At 37.7% G+C, this 23074-nt stretch overlaps 1 protein-coding gene across 1 annotated transcript in view; it reads right to left on the reverse strand.

Moving 5' to 3' along the window:
- Nucleotides 1-7911, reverse strand: part of LOC145667031 (dopamine receptor 1-like) — a 27042-nt gene extending 19131 nt beyond the window's left edge. The window contains exons 1-2 of the mRNA XM_081734722.1: nt 7834-7911; nt 335-434 (exon numbers count right to left, since the gene is read on the reverse strand). Of these exons, the coding sequence (XP_081590848.1) occupies nt 335-434; nt 7834-7836 (103 nt within the window). The 5' untranslated portion in view covers nt 7837-7911. The remainder of the gene's footprint in view (nt 1-334; nt 435-7833) is intronic.
- Nucleotides 7912-23074: the final 15163 nt, after the last annotated feature.

The following is a 23074-nucleotide window of genomic DNA, read 5'->3' on the forward strand; positions in this document are numbered from 1 at the left end:
AAATTATTTTATGGTTGGCAAGCCTGCTAAATCATAACAAATGTACCTCCGCCAAATAGTCCCTTTCACCTTCATATATAATGTCACATACAATATCAAAAACAATCAACAAAACAACTACCTTCTTAACTACAACTAGTCTCCTCAGCTGACTTTCATTCACTCTTTCTCACAACCCTATATTATCCTATTCACCAGGTAAATTTCCTAAAATTGGTCCGACAATATAACAGTTAACCCAATATTTTTTCTTTTAGTATTTTGGGAGGCGTATAGCAAACCTACTTCAAATTTATAGGAAACTTATCTGTCTAAAAAAAGCGGCTCTATTTACCTATAAACAACACAGAAACTGTGGTTAGAGTACCAGGCTCCTTGGCAAGTGTTTCATCTGATGTGTAGTTCATACTTCCTTCAACAAAGACATGTTGAGGCTGAAAGAAAAAGGAAAAGAGATCAGGATTAGCGTCAACAAAATTAGGATTTATTTCTATCATAAAGTACTTTTATGTAAAAATGTGTATCATATATTGCATTACAATTAATAATTATGATGCTTTAGAAGGTAAGGCATTTATTCCGTAGTTGGTCGTCCGCCTAGTTTTTGGCTAAAGGCGTAAGAATTGGTTCATTTATGTACCAAAGTTTAATATTTAATTCCAATAGTATTGCCGAGCGAGCGTTAGGGAGTGAAGCCGGTTTAGAGTCCCGCAGGGCACGTTGTTTACTGTGTTCATTACAACTATGGGAAGGGGCCTCCGTGTTCTAGAGCCTTGCCGCCATGTTAGTTATGTTACAATTATATTGACAAGGATAACTTTCTCCAGGTTTCTTTACAGCTATTTGCTTCTCATTTTCTACAATCTATTTTTAGATTTATTAAGCCATGACTTTTACCCACTTTTAATAGATTTTCCTGATTATCACCAGCCATGTTTACAAAAAAAATGCTCATTACATTCCCATAACCCTACCATGAAGTAACCTTGCGCCAAGTAGTTCCCTCCGCTTGCCAAATAGTTCCATGTTTAGAACCGTTTATATAAGAAGATAAACACAACTTTCACTCTCCTTATACATTATCAAGCACACAAGCAAGCAAATTATTAATTTCTTCCCGGTAAATTTTCACAATTTTCCTAGAAACGGACGACCAACTTTGGAACTTAACCCAAAGGTACTAAGCTTTAAAATCATCGTTCTTTGGAAGAGGTCAAGTTACTTGCTGAAAAGTTAATACGAATTTTTACATGTGCTTTATAGATCAAATTTACTGTCATTGTGTATGATATTTTTGGATTGATAAACCAAGAGCAACTTTTTCGATCGAATTTTAGTAAAACGACAAAAATTGTAGAATTCTATTAACTGAAGTAATACAGTAGATTCCCGATAACTTTGCCTAATGTGGACTGAAGGGTAGCCGAGTTTGTGAAAATGCCGGATTATGGGAATGGGGGTTAAAAAAGAATAAGTATGAGTGTTTCCTCAGAAAATACAGTACTGTACTTGTATCTATTGATTGCTTGAGAATATGACAGAGGATAAACTGTCTAATTACCCTTATACAAAGGAAAGGTACGTACTTTATGAAGGCGTAGAGCGTTTACTATACATGAAAATGAAAATTAATGAATACACAGTGTAAAGTAATTTACCTGATAAGAATACCCGGCAATGACCTTGAACAGGTCTGCGAGCTGGTTGTTTACATCTTACCAGCGTGCGACCGAGTTATCCGGACTGCCAGGTTATCGAGTGCCGAGTTATCCGGACTGCCAGGTTATCGAGTGCCGACTTATCCGGACTGCCAGGTTATCGAGTGCCGAGTTATCCGTACTATCAGGTTATCGAGTGCCGAGTTATCCGGACTATCAGGTTATCAAGTGCCGAGTTATCCGGACTATCAGGTTATCGAGTGCCGAGTTATCCGGACTATCAGGTTATCGAGTGCCGAGTTATCCGTACTATCAGGTTATCGAGTGCCGAGTTATCCGGACTATCAGGTTATCGAGTGCCGAGTTATCCGGACTATCAGGTTATCGAGTGCCGAGTTATCCGGACTATCAGGTTATCGAGTGCCGAGTTATCCGGACTTCCAGGTTACCGTGTGCCGAGTTTTAGGGACTCCACTCTAACCGTTTTGAAATCTTTTCATACAGACCAGACATTTGGGTATCCAAATAATCACAATTTAGTGAACTGCGCACCTAAATTTCCAGTTCGCAGGAAAAGATTTGGAAACGGTTAGATACTGCCTTGCTTACTTTCTAAATTTTTAATGCTTTTCATTGTATTTCACTTTCTTACCATACTAAAGTTCAAGAAATGGGAGGAAGGGAGGAGGGAGAGAGTTTAGTGAAAAGCCTTAATGCTTTGCGCTCTAATGATCTCTTCAAACCTACATGTACTTTGATTAATGAATGGTTTAATCAGTTCTCATCTTTCTTGAAATTCATCTAAAATTCTACCTTTTCCTATCCCTAACATTTATTATTCGCTTTCTGTGCAACTCGGGGGTAAAAGTCAGCAGAACGCGGATGGACGTCGTTTCTTCTTCCAAAAAATATCAATGGCGTCCATCCACTTCCTAGAAAAACTACAATGGACAAAGATTGGTACAGGGAACGGCGTGACGTCATGTTTCCCTCTAGCTTTTCAGATCCACTTTTACCCTTGGATCAACTTAGCTAATTTTTTCCACATCTAAATTCCAAAATTTTTTTAGTCTTTTATTTCTTTTTGTAGAAGTTAGTATTGCAAACGAAATGAGAAGTACATTTTTAAATCGAGACAAGACTAGAAACATGAGACAAGACGAGATATTTCACAGTTCTTGTTGGCAACACTAGCTCACCCAAGCCTATAGATCTCAAACATTGTTTTTTAGTGTAACGTGATTCATAATATGAAAACTAAAAATAGATATGATTGAAAGAATATAATTAAGAGCGTTTACAAACGTTAAAAAACACGAAAGTCATTACATGATATACTCCCATAATATTGTAAGGTTTTTCACGTACTCCCAATACCACGTGCTAGCTGTAAACAACTTCGGACGGCAATTACGGAGAACATATTGCCAATCATCCTCAGCGATTGTCAAGTAAAGAAGATTAACGAAGTTAGTGACATTTCTCGATAAAATGAGCCAGAACACCACAGAAGGCATCAGTCTCCACCGATTGATCATTACCTCCACTCTCTAGGACGCCTGATCCTTTAAGAGCTCCATTGTCCTTATCACTCTCTAAGATGCCTGGACTTTGAGAGCTCCTTTATCCTTACCACTCTGTAGGACATCAGGCATCTAAGAGTTTTTTTATCCTTACCACTCTCTAGGACGCCTGATCTTTTGAGAGCTCCATTGTCCTTACCACTCTCTAGAACGCCTGGACTTTGAGAACTCCTTTATCCTTACCACTTTCTAGGACGTCAGGCATCTAAGAGTTTCTTTATCCTTACCACTCTCTAGGAAGCCTGATCTTTTGAGAGCTCCATTGTCCTTACCACTCTCTAGGACGCCTGATCTTTTGAGAGCTCCATTGTCCTTACCACTCTCTAGGAGGCCTTGATCTTTTGAGAGCTCCATTGTCCTTACCACTCTCTAGAACGCCTGGACTTTGAGAACTCCTTTATCCTTACCACTTTCTAGGACGTCAGGCATCTAAGAGTTTCTTTATCCTTACCACTCTCTAGGAAGCCTGATCTTTTGAGAGCTCCATTGTCCTTACCACTCTCTAGGACGCCTGATCTTTTGAGAGCTCCATTGTCCTTACCACTCTCTAGGAGGCCTTGATCTTTTGAGAGCTCCATTGTCCTTACCACTCTCTAGAACGCCTGGACTTTGAGAACTCCTTTATCCTTACCACTTTCTAGGACGTCAGGCATCTAAGAGTTTCTTTATCCTTACCACTCTCTAGGAAGCCTGATCTTTTGAGAGCTCCATTGTCCTTACCACTCCCTAGGACGCCTGATCTTTTGAGAGCTCCATTGTCCTTACCACTCTCTAGGAGGCCTTGATCTTTTGAGAGCTCCATTGTCCTTACCACTCTCTAGAACGCCTGGACTTTGAGAACTCCTTTATCCTTACCACTTTCTAGGACGTCAGGCATCTAAGAGTTTCTTTATCCTTACCACTCTCTAGGAAGCCTGATCTTTTGAGAGCTCCATTGTCCTTACCACTCTCTAGGACGCCTGATCTTTTGAGAGCTCCATTGTCCTTACCACTCTCTAGGAGGCCTTGATCTTTTGAGAGCTCCATTGTCCTTACCACTCTCTAGAACGCCTGGACTTTGAGAACTCCTTTATCCTTACCACTTTCTAGGACGTCAGGCATCTAAGAGTTTCTTTATCCTTACCACTCTCTAGGACGCCTGATCTTTTGAGAGCTCCATTGTCCTTACCACTCTCTAGGACGCCTGATCTTTTGAGAGCTCCATTGTCCTTACCACTCTCTAGGAGGCCTTGATCTTTTGAGAGCTCCATTGTCCTTACCACTCTCTAGGACGCCTGATCTTTTGAGAGCTCCATTGTCCTTACCACTCTCTAGGACGCCTGATCTTTTGAGAGCTCCATTGTCCTTACCACTCTCTAGGAGGCCTTGATCTTTTGAGAGCTCCATTGTCCTTACCACTCTCTAGAACGCCTGGACTTTGAGAACTCCTTTATCCTTACCACTTTCTAGGACGTCAGGCATCTAAGAGTTTCTTTATCCTTACCACTCTCTAGGACGCCTGATCTTTTGAGAGCTCCATTGTCCTTACCACTCTCTAGGACGCCTGATCTTTTGAGAGCTCCATTGTCCTTACCACTCTCTAGAACGCCTGGACTTTGAGAACTCCTTTATCCTTACCACTTTCTAGGACGTCAGGCATCTAAGAGTTTCTTTATCCTTACCACTCTCTAGGACGCCTGATCTTTTGAGAGCTCCATTGTCCTTACCACTCTCTAGGACGCCTGATCTTTTGAGAGCTCCATTGTCCTTACCACTCTCTAGGACGCCTGATCTTTTGAGAGCTCCATTGTCCTTACCACTCTCTAGGACGCCTGATCTTTTGAGAGCTCCATTGTCCTTACCACTCTCTAGGACGCCTGATCTTTTGAGAGCTCCATTGTCCTTACCACTCTCTAGGAGGCCTTGATCTTTTGAGAGCTCCATTGTCCTTACCACTCTCTAGGAGGCCTTGATCTTTTGAGAGCTCCATTGTCCTTACCACTCTCTAGAACGCCTGGACTTTGAGAACTCCTTTATCCTTACCACTTTCTAGGACGTCAGGCATCTAAGAGTTTCTTTATCCTTACCACTCTCTAGGAAGCCTGATCTTTTGAGAGCTCCATTGTCCTTACCACTCTCTAGGACGCCTGATCTTTTGAGAGCTCCATTGTCCTTACCACTCTCTAGGAGGCCTTGATCTTTTGAGAGCTCCATTGTCCTTACCACTCTCTAGAACGCCTGGACTTTGAGAACTCCTTTATCCTTACCACTTTCTAGGACGTCAGGCATCTAAGAGTTTCTTTATCCTTACCACTCTCTAGGACGCCTGATCTTTTGAGAGCTCCATTGTCCTTACCACTCTCTAGGACGCCTGATCTTTTGAGAGCTCCATTGTCCTTACCACTCTCTAGAACGCCTGGACTTCGAGAACTCCTTTATCCTTACCACTTTCTAGGACGTCAGGCATCTAAGAGTTTCTTTATCCTTACCACTCTCTAGGAAGCCTGATCTTTTGAGAGCTCCATTGTCCTTACCACTCTCTAGGACGCCTGATCTTTTGAGAGCTCCATTGTCCTTACCACTCTCTAGGACGCCTGATCTTTTGAGAGCTCCATTGTCCTTACCACTCTCTAGGACGCCTGATCTTTTGAGAGCTCCATTGTCCTTACCACTCTCTAGGACGCCTGATCTTTTGAGAGCTCCATTGTCCTTACCACTCTCTAGGAGGCCTTGATCTTTTGAGAGCTCCATTGTCCTTACCACTCTCTAGGACGCCTGATCTTTTGAGAGCTCCATTGTCCTTACCACTCTCTAGGAGGCCTTGATCTTTTGAGAGCTCCATTGTCCTTACCACTCTCTAGGACGCCTGATCTTTTGAGAGCTCCATTGTCCTTACCACTCTCTAGGAGGCCTTGATCTTTTGAGAGCTCCATTGTCCTTACCACTCTCTAGGAGGCCTTGATCTTTTGAGAGCTCCATTGTCCTTACCACTCTCTAGAACGCCTGGACTTTGAGAACTCCTTTATCCTTACCACTTTCTAGGACGTCAGGCATCTAAGAGTTTCTTTATCCTTACCACTCTCTAGGACGCCTGATCTTTTGAGAGCTCCATTGTCCTTACCACTCTCTAGGACGCCTGATCTTTTGAGAGCTCCATTGTCCTTACTACTCTCTAGAACGCCTGGACTTTGAGAACTCCTTTATCCTTACCACTTTCTAGGACGTCAGGCATCTAAGAGTTTCTTTATCCTTACCACTCTCTAGGACGCCTGATCTTTTGAGAGCTCCATTGTCCTTACCACTCTCTAGGACGCCTGATCTTTTGAGAGCTCCATTGTCCTTACCACTCTCTAGAACGCCTGGACTTTGAGAACTCCTTTATCCTTACCACTTTCTAGGACGTCAGGCATCTAAGAGTTTCTTTATCCTTACCACTCTCTAGGAAGCCTGATCTTTTGAGAGCTCCATTGTCCTTACCACTCTCTAGGACGCCTGATCTTTTGAGAGCTCCATTGTCCTTACCACTCTCTAGGAGGCCTTGATCTTTTGAGAGCTCCATTGTCCTTACCACTCTCTAGAACGCCTGGACTTTGAGAACTCCTTTATCCTTACCACTTTCTAGGACGTCAGGCATCTAAGAGTTTCTTTATCCTTACCACTCTCTAGGAAGCCTGATCTTTTGAGAGCTCCATTGTCCTTACCACTCTCTAGGACGCCTGATCTTTTGAGAGCTCCATTGTCCTTACCACTCTCTAGAACGCCTGGACTTTGAGAACTCCTTTATCCTTACCACTCTCTAGGACGTCAGGCATCTAAGAGTTTCTTTATCCTTACCACTCTCTAGGAAGCCTGATCTTTTGAGAGCTCCATTGTCCTTACCACTCTCTAGGACGCCTGATCTTTTGAGAGCTCCATTGTCCTTACCACTCTCTAGAACGCCTGGACTTTGAGAACTCCTTTATCCTTACCACTTTCTAGGACGTCAGGCATCTAAGAGTTTCTTTATCCTTACCACTCTCTAGGAAGCCTGATCTTTTGAGAGCTCCATTGTCCTTACCACTCTCTAGGACGCCTGATCTTTTGAGAGCTCCATTGTCCTTACCACTCTCTAGAACGCCTGGACTTTGAGAACTCCTTTATCCTTACCACTTTCTAGGACGTCAGGCATCTAAGAGTTTCTTTATCCTTACCACTCTCTAGGAAGCCTGATCTTTTGAGAGCTCCATTGTCCTTACCACTCTCTAGGACGCCTGATCTTTTGAGAGCTCCATTGTCCTTACCACTCTCTAGGAGGCCTTGATCTTTTGAGAGCTCCATTGTCCTTACCACTCTCTAGAACGCCTGGACTTTGAGAACTCCTTTATCCTTACCACTTTCTAGGACGTCAGGCATCTAAGAGTTTCTTTATCCTTACCACTCTCTAGGACGCCTGATCTTTTGAGAGCTCCATTGTCCTTACCACTCTCTAGGACGCCTGATCTTTTGAGAGCTCCATTGTCCTTACCACTCTCTAGGAGGCCTTGATCTTAAAGCGAATAAAAAAAACCACTTTAGCCCTAATTCGCAGATATATCAAGTTATTACAATAAACATATCACTTAATAGCTACTAACCATTTTTATTTGATCCTTTGAAATCACCTGACTCGTATCCAGTTATCGTTGATTTACATCTACAGCCATCTATTTCATGTATATCATGTAGATAATAATGTTTACCATGACAACATGTCATGTCAATAATAATGTTTTTTTTCTTTAACTATATATAGGCTATATGTTTGATTATTGCGCCTCTGATCACGTATTGACAAAATAGGTACAGATTAACAATACCGTTATAACAAGAATATATCGTTGTATAAAATGTCGCCCAGAACGGGAATTCCGTAACAGTATTACAGAGAAGGAAAGAACCCTGGATATTTTCAAAACATTCACTTTTTGAATAGCCCTCGTATTAATTATTATTACATCAATATAAGTAGTTTTCACTTCTCTTCTTTCTCCATATATATATATATTAATTCATTCATAACATTTTATTTTATTACAAATCACATATCATAAAAACGTCGATTCATTAAAAATATTGTTTATGGGTCTATTCAAAATTATAACTAACTGATGACTTACGCAGAGTTACTAGTTAATTATTCCTTTTTACATCGAGCGATAACATTCATATACAAATAACATTCTTTCCAATTAAGATCGTCATCACATCAAATATCAACAAGATCAGAAGGCAATAATTACATTTAGAAACTTCAATTAAGATCAATGTCATAGATTTCAATTTAACACAATCAAATCTCTTTTGAACACGTAAGATAAAATAAAGATGAACATAACTCTTAAAATTAGTGCAAAGATAAAATAAATTAATCACATCATAACATGTTGTGCATATATAAAGTTCAAATGAAGTATTCATAACACAACTCGTAACATACAAGAGAATAAATTAAGAATTGTTATCCAAGTTTAATTTAGTTATCATATCAGGGTTGACTAAAGTTTCAACTAGTTTCAACCATTTGTTTTTCGTGATTTCCGAAGGTCGCCATACCTTTAGTTCATCAATATTGCGAAATCCTATAGATTTGCCTGTTTTAGCATCAACCAATTCAAACACTTTAGGATTAATTTCCTTAACACATAGGTAAGGACCAGCATAGACATCACAAAACTTATAAATCCGCTTTAAGCTAGCATTGCTTTGCGGATGGAGCTTCAGAAACACCATGTCGCCAGTTCTGATCTGATATTTATTTTCCTGTTCTTGCTTTACCTTTTCATTGCGTCGTTGAAATTTCTGAGATCGACGAGTTCGAACCATACTTATCAAATGTGAGGGTTCCAAATCCTCCGAATCTCTTAATTTTATATCAAAATGATGTTCAATAGAGTATATTGTATCAGTTCCGTTATGTATATTTGCCGGAGCCACACCGAGCGAATCAGAGATAGAATAATTTAAGAAATAAGTAACCTGAGTAACATATTTTACCCAATCCGAATGTTTGTCTTTACACAAGTGTCTGAAAAGTGTGCCAAAATGGCGATGAACATTCTCCACCACGGAACTGCTAGGATGATATGGGGTGACAAAATGAACCTTTATACCCGCATTAGTCATTGACCTTATAAATGAGTCGCTACGAAACTGTGAACCGTTGTCGCATAGAATATGTTCTACCGGGCCACAATGAGGTATGTATACATTCAATATACGGTATATAATGGCTGAAGACGTCGCTTTTCTCAAAGGGTAGGCCACAACATAACGAGAAAATATATCCATCACGGTAAGCAAGTAGGATTCTCCAGAAGATGCCCTTGGTAAAGGACCATATAAATCTATAGACAGGAAATAGTGAGGTTTATCAGGTAGTATTGAAAGCATTGGCTTATTGACAGCACGATTATTATGTTTAATACGCATACATTCTTCACAATCGCTAATATATGTTTTAATAGTACTTCTGAGAGATTTCCAATAAAAGGATTTATTGATCAGATCGAAAACCTTTCGATAACCAAAATGCCCAAAATCATCGTGATACGCCTTCAGTATCTTATGAATTAATGCAGGAGGAACGCAGATTTTCTTGCGGTTTTTAAATTTAAAGTCTTTAACCAATAACACATCATTTGAAAGCACGAACGTGGTATTCCACCCTTTGGGACAATTACAACCTGGGGCACATGACGATAGATGGTTTATAATTTTCATATAATCCTCGTGATCTCTTTGATTCTTTATCAGATCTTCTACATCTACATGAGCAATTTCGTCCTGAAGAATCTTAAAAACGTTGATACTCAAGATACGCTGTTCTTCACCAGGGAATATTCTTGATAAAGCATCCACGGGACCATTATTTATCCCCTTCACATGCTGTATTTCGAAATCAAAGGACTGGAGTTCTAACGACCACCTTAATAACCTATTGTTGTACCCTCGTATACTGCGTAGATAACGTAGCGAACTGTGGTCGGTGATTACCGTAAAATGGCACCCACTAATGTACGGAGCAAACTTCTGGATTGAAAAACGTACTGCTAGCAGTTCAATTTCAGTTGTGGTGTACCCCTTTTCTGCTTTCTTGAGAGTCCGACTTACACAATGTATGACAGCGGGATTTTCTATTGTAGGATTAGGTTGCCAAAGAATTCCAGATATCCCCGCTAGAGAACCATCACACTGCACAAAAAAGGGCAAGTTATAATTTGGGTGATTTAAACGAATATTACGCATTATACTATCCTTCAGTTGGTTGAAACTTCGTTCTTGTAACTCGCTCCACTGCCATGGCATTCCCTTTTTTGTGATAGAGAACAAAGGTTGTGCAATTTCAGCAAAACGGGGAATCGACTTTCGAAACCAATTGAATAATCCTAAAATTTGACGTGTTTGTTTTACATTGGTTGGCGGAGGTAGATCGCTGATGGCTTGGACCTTGGACTCACTGAAACACAATCCTTCTGAATCGATCTGGTAACCAAGGAATTCTATCGTAGTTTTGAAAAATTTTGATTTTTCTAGATTTAAAGTGAACCCAGACAATTCCAAGCGTTTAAGCACAATATCTAGATATTTCAAATAATCTCGGTAATCTTTTCCCATAATTAAAATATCATCAGCATACACTATAACGTTACTCCTCAGGTCTTGACCCACGACTTGATTTAAGCATGATGCTAATGCCGCACTTCCATTGATCAAACCAAAAACTACTCGGTTATATTCGTATAGATGTCCTTCGAAGGAAAAGGCCGTGTAAGGCCGAGATTCCTTATCCAACAGAATTTGGTTATACGCCATGACCAAATCGAGATTACCAAAAATAACGTTCCCTTGCAAAGTGCTCAAAATTTCCTCAACAGGGGGATATCTAACTTGTTGTAGCTTTATACACGTGTTCAATTTACGCATATCTAAAACTATTCTCAGACGTCCATCCTTTTTTGGTACTACGTGAATGGGATTCAAGTGAATACTTTGGGACGGGCTAATTATCCCGTCACGCAACATCTCTGAGATTTGTTTCCTTACATTTTCCCTGAATCTGTAAGGAATTATATACGGTTTAGTAACAATAGGGTTTTTGTTGTGTACCTCAAGTGAATAGAGGAAATCTTTACAACAACCAGGACGATTAGAAAATACCTTTTGATGTTTATACAAAATTTGTACAAATTCAGAAGTTATATCTTGATCTTTAATTTCCAAATCATGTAAAATCTTTTGAACATAAAGGTCGAACGGATAAGTTTCCTCACCTTCGTCAACAAAATTATCTATCATACTGCATTGTAACGAGCTTTCATCTATACAAGAAATTAATTTTTGCGTTACGCTGTCAGGTAATCCAGGTAAAGTAAATGTTTGATTCTCAAAGTTTAAAATTACATGGAATTGTGTTATAAAATCAAGACCAATTAAAAGATTTTCATTCAATTCATTTATCACTAGAATGGGAAGATTAATATCACGATCTTTCACAGACAGTACAATATGAGTTTTACCCATGACTCGCTTTTTATGTTTTCCAGTATAATCAACTAGTATCAAATTTTCAAGCTTTTCCAATCTAGGATTAGAATATTCCTTAGCAATCCTATTCCAAAGTGAAAAGGACAATAGCGATGCGTTAGCTCCAGTATCAATTAAAGCATTTAGAGAAATTCCATTAACCTTTACAGGAATTCTCGCCGTACAGAACGATTTCAAAAATACAAAATCATTATCATCATCATATGAATCATCAATGTCGTCATCGGTTTGCCAACAACAATTTGCAATGGGTAAATACTGATATAAGCAACGTCTATTTAAATCTAATTCATATTTATCGTTACAGTTATCCATAAATAAGTTACCATCATTCTCAAATAAATTATTAGATGAATCTCGGGATGAACGATTACGAGAATCTTCAGCTGATATGGGATTAACCCCAACCATATCAGCAGGTTTTAGTTTAAATTAGGGTTAACAAACGAATCCATTAGGGTGCATTGAACACCGCAATCTTGATTCTCTCTTGATCCATTTCCAGGGTTAACAAACGAATCCATTAGGGTGCATTGAACACCGCAATCTTGATTCTCTCTTGATCCATTTCCTGTTTCATTTATTGCTTCGGTCCTATTTCGACAGTTTCTGCCATCTCGAGATCTCCAATTAAATCTGTTTTGAGTCACACTAGCATGCATCACATTGTTACCGTAATTGCGTCTTCCACGAAAGTTTCTTCTGTTCGCCCAACTGTTCCTTGGATTACCATAATTCGTTCCATTTCTACCGCTGGTATCGAATCTTTCATTAGCTCCAGTTCCAGTACGCATAACATATCTTTCACTAATTCCAATGCCAGTATTGTCACGTAATCTCTCATCGCTGCGAAGATTTTCGGAATTTTCATTAGTTATATTCAGGTTTCTGACGGGAATCGGATTAGACAGATTACGGTTACTTCCGCTAGGGTTCGGGAATTGATTCTCAAAGTTCTGAACTAAGATTATGAGATGATTGAAGTTTACGCATTGAGCTGACAACAGAATCTGTTGTAATTTATACGGCAATAAAATGCGTACGGAAGCGATTATTCTGGATTCGGGCTGAAACGGATTGACGAGTTTGAGTTCATTATATGCATTGATTGTAAAATCCGTAAGGGATTTATCGACCCGAGGTGAATAATGGCGAGTTCGCACCATCGCATCGCGGTTAGCTAACAAGAAATCATTTTCGTAATTAGCCAACAGGGCCCGTTTGAATTCTTCGTAGGATTTTATATGGTCGCGAATAGCTTTAAACCACAAGGAACAAGGAGGAAGTAACAGATGTGGTAACAACTTCATAAATTTAGATTGAGCTATGCCCATAATTTCACACTCAGCTTCAAATTTTTCTAAGAACGAGCTTGCGGTTTCGTCACACTTACCGCTGAATTTTGTCATGGCCTTGATTTCGCTGACCTTGACATTTATTTTGCTATCGTTGTGGTTTCGTTGACGTTGGTAATGGTCTATACTCCTTTCACGCTTATTTATTTCATTCTTCCTTTTGCGATCACGATCTTGGAAACGTCTTCTGAGGTTTTCCGTAGCTAAATCATCATCAGTGGAACCTTTAGAGGAAGATGATCTGTCGGTTTCCATTAATGGAGTTCTCGGGCAATGACGCGATATTTCCTGTTGATTGGGAACATCCAAAACCTCCTTATACACAGGATTATTGTGGTTTCCTTCCCTTTCTTGTAATAATCTGACTTCCTCTTGTAAGTTAGTTATCTGTATACTATGTGAGTCGACCTGGACAGTGATATTCGCCATTTGATTCTTTTGTTGGTTTGTAGTAGATTCCATGTCTTCGACGACTTTCTTTATTGATTCAGTTTCCAGGGTTAACTGATCTTGCCTGCATTCCCATTTGTTGCAAAATTGCTGGAACCGGTTATCTATTTCACGCGTTACATCGTTGGTGATTTTGATGGTAGCCTCATCAGTCAGTACATGCAAATCTTCTCTCAAATTATGCTGTAGCCGATCGAAATTTTCATGGATACCCTGAACTCTATCTGCAAGAGATTTGTGTTGAGTTAATAATTGTTCGAACTTTTCATCGCTCGATTTTTGTATTTGTTCTAACTTTTCATCGCTCGATTTTTGTATTTGTTCTATCCATTTTTGCATCTGTTCCATCTTTTCATCGTTCGATTTTTGTATTTGTTGATTCGTCTTTTGCATTTGTTCCAGCTTATCAGTTAGCAGTTGGCTAATCGTACTAACAAGATTAGCCTGGCCATATTCAGGTGTGTTTTCTACTAAAGTACTCGGTACATCCATTACGTCAGGATTCTGCATATCTCTAATCCTTTGTATTTTCTTTCCGCTTCTTAAAACGGTGAAATTCATAAAAAGGATATACGTTTGCAAATATACCTCGTCCTTACTTCTTTTCAGAACTTTGAGGTAAGGTCCCGGTTTTACGGCACCAGATAAAGCGAATAAAAAAAACCACTTTAGCCCTAATTCGCAGATATATCAAGTTATTACAATAAACATATCACTTAATAGCTACTAACCATTTTTATTTGATCCTTTGAAATCACCTGACTCGTATCCAGTTATCGTTGATTTACATCTACAGCCATCTATTTCATGTATATCATGTAGATAATAATGTTTACCATGACAACATGTCATGTCAATAATAATGTTTTTTTTCTTTAACTATATATAGGCTATATGTTTGATTATTGCGCCTCTGATCACGTATTGACAAAATAGGTACAGATTAACAATACCGTTATAACAAGAATATATCGTTGTAATCTTTTGAGAGCTCCATTGTCCTTACCAGTCTATAGGACGCCTAGTCTTTGAGAGCTCTTTATCCTTACCACTGCGTAGAACGCCTGGTCTTTGTGAGCTCTTTATCCCTACTCCTCTCTAGGACGCTTGGTCTCTAAGAGACCCTTTATCCTTTTACTCTCCAGGATGACTGGTCTCTTATCGTTCCTTTGCTAAGACACCTGGTCTTCAGAAACACCTCAGCAATCTCTAAGATGCCTGATCTATGAGTTTTATCCCCTGGTCACGAGAGCTTTGGATCTTTTCACCTTAGGACGCTTGATCGCTGGGTTCCTACGAACTCGCTAGCAAATTACCAAATATCGAAGAAGAATTTAATATTCAAACTGTAATTAGTTATTACTGTACATGCGGGGAATTTTATAATAAAGTTTATTGAGAAAGTATAAAAATTTCCGTGTACCATTTATAGTTCTACCTTAAAAAGAAAGAATTTTACAATATGGTTTTAATATTATCATATCTTCCGTGGCTCTCTCGTGACACAGAAGGATTTTAATAACTTCTGGATGAAATAAAGAAAAATCAATGCATAAATTATGTGCATATATTTACAGAACTTAGACATCATTACAACATAAAAGATTGCTCGAAATTGGACAGTATTATCTGAGAGGTAGTACAGGAAATTATCTTGCCATCTGTTGATTGGCTCTGGTTCGGAAAATCAGTTAGTTAATATCTTAATTTCACAGATGATTTACGTATGGCTGGATTTAACTGTTCTCTTTCCATAACATCATCTAAATTGTACTAAGATTCTCCGCAGACTGGAAAAGAAATAAATAAATAAATAAAAATAAAGGCGGGGTATTGGACAGAGACGAGAAAGAACCAAAATACCTGCTTGGTAGCACTATGACGTTATAAAATATACACTTGAAGAGTCCGGGGGAACAACAATAAAGTCTCATTTTTATCTCTCTGAGATACCAGCTTTTTGAAGTTTGAAACTCTACTATCGTCTATGTTCGTTGTAGAGATGACCAGAAAACTTCGGGTCCGAGTTACCCAGTTCCAAAAATACCCGGTTTTGGATCAAGCAAAAATTGGGTACCCGGTTCCAGAACGGAGAATCGGATACCTGGATTCATTATTATCCAAGATTCGGGTATTTAAGAATCCGATTCTGGTCATCCTTAGTTTCCAAGGCGTTATATTTGTATCAGGGAATGTTCTGTGGCTGTTGAAAGTTTTGTCCAAATCTTTCCATTCAACCAGAATTTTATCACTGGAATCAAAACAAAACTACCAAATCCTAATTGTTACAGCTTTTATTCAGCAGGAAAAGGGACTTTCATCGTTTATTCAGCGAATGCTAGGATATTCATCGTTCCTCCATCTTCCGTGAACTTGAAAGTTCGAAGAAGTTATAGAAACCTTTGCCGAAGCCAAAGTAAGAAGTAAAGGATTTTAAGGTATGAAAATATTATATAGTACTCAAATAATTTATTTAAAAATATAAGAACAGAAATAAACTTTAACATTGTGCATTTGAATTATATTTTTAGATTGCATATTCCTAATACGTGTAATGTAAAAAAAATAATTCAGTAATTACAAAATTTGTAAAGATGTTAATTGAAAACTTGTTGAACGAGATGGGGACGCCAGAAAATTTCCTAGGAGCCTATATGACTCAAGCTACGTCACTAAGATCCAATAAGCAATATGCAGATGACTCCACTCATACTGAACTTTCATAGATATTTTGAACATTTTCCTGCGTTTTAAAACTATTTTCATTGCATAATTACTGGTTTTATAGGAATTAAAATGTCAAAATTAGATAATCATTTACCCAAACCTTTTCTTGGCCTTATCCGTAAATTTCCCAAGAAGGTTTTTTTTTTCTTTCTTTAACCACCATTTTACTATATCGTCGATAGTAACACATTTTTCTAGCTTATACGATCCAAAGATACTATCATGGCAATAGCTTTCAATACAAACAGATAGTGAAAAATGAAACGAAATCTTTAAGTTTTACGTCCCACGGTTATGCCGGTTAGGCTAAAGTAGACGGTGATGATGAGAGATGAGTGAAATGGTGGAATGAAGAAAGTGGGAGGAAACGTCAGAACCCCGAGAAAACCCACGAGCACGGTGTTTGTTCACCACAAAGTCCACATGGCGCGAGATGGGATCGAACCAGGGACCCCAAGCACCGGAGGTGAATGCTCTACCACTGAACCACCGCGCCCCCCCCAAACAGATAGTGACGTACGCAACGGGGATTACCGGGTCTTAACTCCCATACTCCCAAGATATTATGGAAGTATAAATAATAATATATTAAGATATGAATACAGAGATGATGCCTGTCTTATGAAAAAAAAAAAAAAGAGTGTCCAAAATCATTGGGAATATTAAGGTCTATCTATAGATCTTTTTATTATTTTAAAGGAATGAATTTTTTCAGTTTAATGCCTCACAATTATGCCCTTTAAGCTAAGGGAGACGCATGATGCATGCAAATGGATGATGGTAGAATAATTGGTGGAATGAGAATGTTAGAGAAAACGGGAGTAGCCCGAGAGAACACAAGGATACCATGTCATCCACCGCAAACTTACTTGGGCGGGGATCGAACCAGGGAATCCACGAACTAGAACTAAGAACTCTATCACTGAGCTACCATACCCCCATTTCTTTTAAAAAAAGAAAACTATCTTCTACATGGACTTGGAGATTGAAACGAGTCCTTTCGATGAAGTTCCGTGCACGTCACTGCAAATAGCCCAAATAGCACAGATGTTGGCAAAACGTTGGTCCAACAATTTTCCAATGAATCCACCGTTTCCAAACATTGACCTAACAATTTTCCAACTAATCCACCGTCTCCAAACATTGACCTAACAATTTTCCAACGAATTCACCGTTTCCCAACGTTGATCCAACAATTTTCCAACAAATTCACCGTTTTCCAACGTTGACCCAACAATTGCTCAATGAATTAACCGTTTCTTAACGTTGGGCTCAATGATCTGTGCTACTTGGGAGACAAACAGAACATTTTGCTTTGTACTCAAAGTGTATTGTCGAAGTTTCTAAGTGAGATATTCATGTTACAACACAAAATCAGGTCATAATTTAGTTCCATGAGTCATGTTACAAAGCAACGATGGATTATTAACAGTCTAGTCATAAAATTAATGCTTCATTGCACCTCCTTTATGGTGATTTGATACTTTTCGATCAACCCTCGTTACTTTTTCTTTTTGTTTGCATATTTCATATGAGGAATTTGATCAGAAACGACACATGTTAATAGACGTGTGTATCATTCATGGTATTAAATTTTGCAATGCGTGAGATCCCTTTAGAACGCATGTCATTTTACCCCCTCTTTTTTCTTAAAACATTTATCACTGTAGATCATTCTACAGCCAATTTGATTGGACATCTCATGACAGAGAGATTATTCCATTATGTCACCCTTCGTTTTTTATTTACAAATTAATTTCCGCTACTGAAACAGGAAATTATGAGAATGTCGGTTTTCTTTATCCTGGTGTCAAATAACGTAAGCTAATTTGCAAGTAATATTACACACATATTCATTTGTTTATACCCGTAATAATAGATGCCAGGAACATCGAAGTTATGTTTAATAGACATATCACGTCACCATAATCCACAACACTACAGTTTTAAATCGACAAAATACGTTTCTTTACTTCTTGCTTCAGTATATAATATTTTGTTTAAATTTTACGTAAAGTTATATTTGATTGTTATTCTTAAATACACATCACACTGAATATATCCTGTTTTCTGAAGTACATAAAATCAACGCTGATTGGAACCCTAGGGTTTCCTTTAATGAAAGAGTTTGGTTTTTTTTCAAAAATGTTCACCACCGAGAATTTTACTTCTTTTTTTATATCATGTTAGCGCTACAATAATTCTGAAAATGAATAGTAAAAGATATAATATTATTCAACCGAGGCACGAAACCTTTCGAAGGGGCCACCTCGTTCTCTTCCAATCAGGAGCGGATCCGGGGGCGCGATCGTTATATATAAATAAAACCCACTCCAGAAATGAAATGAAATCTTTGAGTTTTACGTCCCACGGTTATGCCGGTTAGGCTAAAGGAGACGGTGTGAAATGGTGGAATGAAGAAAGTGGGAGGAAACGGGAGTACCCCGAGAAAACCCACGAGCACGGTGTTTGTCCACCACAAAGTTCACTTGGCGGGGGCTGGGATCGAACCCGGGACCCCAAGCACCAGAGGTGAACGCTCTACCACTGAGCCACTGCGCCCCCAAACCCACTCCAGAGTTTGAAGCCCTTAAAAGTAGCTCTAAGTAGTAGTATTACAACCCGCCGCCCCCCAGAAGTCCGTCCTGGATCCGCGCCTGCTTCTAGTGACAAATTCTTACTAAAATCAGACAAGTTCTTCGTAAGTAAAGAAACAGGGTAGACATGTAAGTCCCATGGGACATACGCGTTCCATTAAGAAATTCAACTGAAGATTCCATAGAGCTTATATGGCGCACAACTAGCAAAGATCAATATACATCAAAATCGTTTAGTATTTAAATATACAGATATCCTTTAACTCAAATGCTACCACACTACAATCGTACAAGTGCTACATACCATAAACACCAAGTTACTTCTTTACAAACTCTCTAATAGATATAACATCATGGTAAGATTCTCTTGTTCACAGATTGTTATCTCTCAGGTAGAGAACAGCGCGTTATTCTTCCTGGGTCTCAGTATAGTCATGTCTTATCCGGAGTGCCTCAAGGGAGTATGTTGGGTCCACTCTTGTTATTACTGTACATGGATGACTTATCTAGCATCTTTTTGTCCTCTTCAACAAATATTTTTCTCTTCATTGATGACTGTAAACTCTATAGAGTCATTAATTCTGTAATTGATGCATCTTCACTGCAAGCTAACATAGATATGTTAAATAAAAGGTGCTCTATCTGGAATCTGTCTTTAAACCAAAAGAAATATTCTATCCTTTCCATCTAATTAAAAAAGAGTGTACTTCACCAGATATAAAATGTCAACAACATGTTTCGTCTAAAAAACATCTAGGTGTTTACTTTGATTAAAAACTCTCCTTTGCGAATCACATTATATCACCCAGAGTTATGAAACTACTTGGTCTACTTTTTAGATTTCCTCAAATACAAAGTCTCCCTGCCCTTACGATGTTTTACAAGACTTTTATTTCCCCAAAATTTGAATATTGTTGATCTGTGAGGAATATGGCAGTACCTACTAATCTATCTCGCATTGATTCGGTTCCAAACTTCTTTCTTGCCATTGTTAGATTTAGAATTCCTGAGTTACATGACCACTGGAGACAGGAATTAATGTCTTTAATGAAACTATGTACTCCAGACAAACGACGCCACGCTGCTGATTTGCTTTATCTACATAAAATTAATCAATGGTAAAATTGATTCTGAGCTCTTAGAATCGCAGATTAACTTTTAGGTTTCTCCGCGGCGAACTCGCTCCCTTAATTTGCTAGCTTACGAGACACCTAGGTTATCAGTTGTAAAGCACTCCTTGTTTTACAGACTAGTGCACGATTACAATACAGTTTCAACAGGTCTTAACATTTTTATTTCTGAACAAAACTTCAGAACTCAACTGAAGAGAATATTGTACGAGTATATTTAGAGGTAAACCTTCTTTTTCTTGTATTTATTTTGTTAGTTATTTTTTATTCTTAATATTTTTTATTTTTCTTTCTATGATTTTATCTTCTGTGTGTTGATCAGTTTCAGCCGATTGACCTTGTGCTGTATGAAACTTAGTGAATTAATAATTAAATAAATAAATAAACAATCTTGATCTTTATTTTCGACATCGTCGCTGTGCTTCGAGAAAACGCTATGTGCAGACCTGGCAACTTTAAAGAAAAAGCAAAGAACGTGCTTTCTCATCATTTACGTTGTTAACAAGTATCATTTTCGTTTCCTTATTACACGAAGACTATTAAGAACTCAGAAATATAAACAAAGATGTAACACGATTTTCTGCTCATATCCTAACTGTATAAAACTGGCATAAAATAATAGGTACTTCCGATTGACGTTAAAAATGTTAGAATTTGGCATGATTGTAGCTTTACGGGACTAACTCACAAAAAAATTGGCAAGAGTGAATATTATTAGTTTTTAAGAGGTCTAAAGGAGGGATGAAGAAGTTCCATGTTATTTAAATGGGCGTTTACTTGGGATACAGAATCTTATCTTTTAGATAGTTGAAATACGAAAAGAAACTTGAAATTCGGTAAAATTGTGGGTTTAAGAGGCTAGAGGCCATATGCTGAGTAAACGCGGGGGTCAGGAGCAAGTCAGGAGCTGGGCTAAACTTAGGAAATGTTAAGAGCCCAAGGTTTCGTCGCTGCGCCTCTGTGTGATAAAACTACAACTTTTCAGAAGTAAATAATAATAATAATAATAATAATAATAATAATAATAATAATAATAATAATAATAATAATAATAATAATAATAATAATAATAATAATAATAATAATTCCGAACGCCAAATATACACGGAAACCGTTGAAAAATATAATAAAATTAGTTTTGCGTATATTATGCGCTGGACATTATTGTAGCTTGCTTCAACAATACTATATTACTATTTTTGTGTTTACGTAGCACCTTTTGCGCCTTTATAAGCACATAGAGGATTTGTATACATTAATCAATACGTACGTGATGAGAATCTGAAGCCTTTAATATCAATCTATAATTTTTTCATTGTTGTGGCGAAACAATTGAATATTAACTTATCACATTAAAAGGGACTCTACCTGACAGCTTTCAGGTTTATTTGCACGGCATAACTCATTTTCGACAAAAATGTCACATAGCGGTTCTTCCCGGCACAGCGAGATAAAAAAAAAAAACTAATTTTCGACGAAAATTTCACATAGCGGTTTTTCAAAAAGTTATGCAAGTGGCTGATCTAAATATTATCAGAATTTTTCCGCGTCATGAAATGTCCACAAAGAGTGTCATTTAATATTTAAATTATGTTTATTATTGGGGCACATTATGTAATGATTTGTGTATCTTTAACCATTGAAAAATGCTTTAAATGTGTTCGGACATTTATTTTTTAGCAATTTATATTTTTCATACTATGAATCACCTAGGCTAACACTATAAAACAGTGTTTGAAATCTAAAACTTAGGTGACATAATGTTGGGTACGAGAATAGTGAAATCTGTCTCTTTTTTTCGTCTCGAAAATGAGACTAGAATTGACGTGTTTGTCGTTTCGTCTCAAAGTTAAAAACTTTTCGTGACGAAATTGGCCGTGACGTGATGAGGATCGAGATTGGAATTAGGAAATAAATTTCTGGAATTTTGGCATCTATGGCCATGTTAGCCCGTCACACATATGAGGGATGACGTCCCTCGGCGATAATATTATCCGAGGAATGGGAAGGAAGAAAGCGGCCTAGGACCTAAATGTTAGGTACAATCCCGTCATTCTCCTGTTGGGAATGAGAAAAACCCAGGACAACTTCACTGAGGATGGCTGGTCTGAAAAATCTTTTACACTTTTTCGACCGAGTGACGAGAATCTAGAAGAGCATATGAGAAAACTCTACAGCAAAAAAAAAAAAAAAATAAATAAATAAAAAAAATAAAAAATAAAAAAAATAAAAAAAATAAAAAAATAAAAATAAAAAAGTGAGATTAATTGCGATTGAAATTCTTTTTATTTTATTTCTTTTTTTACTAAACACACACACACATACACACACACACACACACACACATATATATATATATATATATATATATATATATATATATATATATATATATATATATATATATAACGGAAATCAATATATAAAGAAGAAACCCTAGAAGCTGACCATTTCCTTTAGATCACACCCCATACATGGACATTGATATTCTTTTCTTTTTACCTCGACGATAAGAAACCTTAAAATTACTTGTTTACTTGTAGCGGACGTCAACTTCCAACTTGAAGCACATTATATTCTGGATTTAAAAAAAAAAAACTTTAGACTCTAGAAATGGAATAATTCGTCATTTTATTCGAAAGAAGCATTTTTAGTTATCGAGACTTAGGAAAATTTGTAACAGAAAAATCTTCTTAAAACTAGGGATGCGCACGAATCGAGTAGAGTCGGCTGTCTGTGTATTTCTATCTCGACTCGACTCGAATTCCTGACGAGAAGACTCGAAATTCTAGTCGAGACAAAATACACAAGTTAAAACATAGCACCCACATTAGCCAGAACATTTACAACGGTACATTGTATATTTGTATTATAAATCTTTATTACTTTGTAATTTTGGACCATAATATATTCTAAATATTTACTAGGCTGGCTGATTTTACTATCAGAAGAAGAGAAAGAAAAAGAAATAGTGTATAGATATAATGTTAATATATAAAAAGATATTAATATGTTTTAAATAATAAGATTTTG

The sequence above is a fragment of the Thermobia domestica genome, chromosome 12 (genome assembly GCF_964235325.1).
Source record: "Thermobia domestica chromosome 12, izTheDome1.hap1.1, whole genome shotgun sequence".
Lineage (NCBI taxonomy): Eukaryota > Metazoa > Arthropoda > Insecta > Zygentoma > Lepismatidae > Thermobia > Thermobia domestica.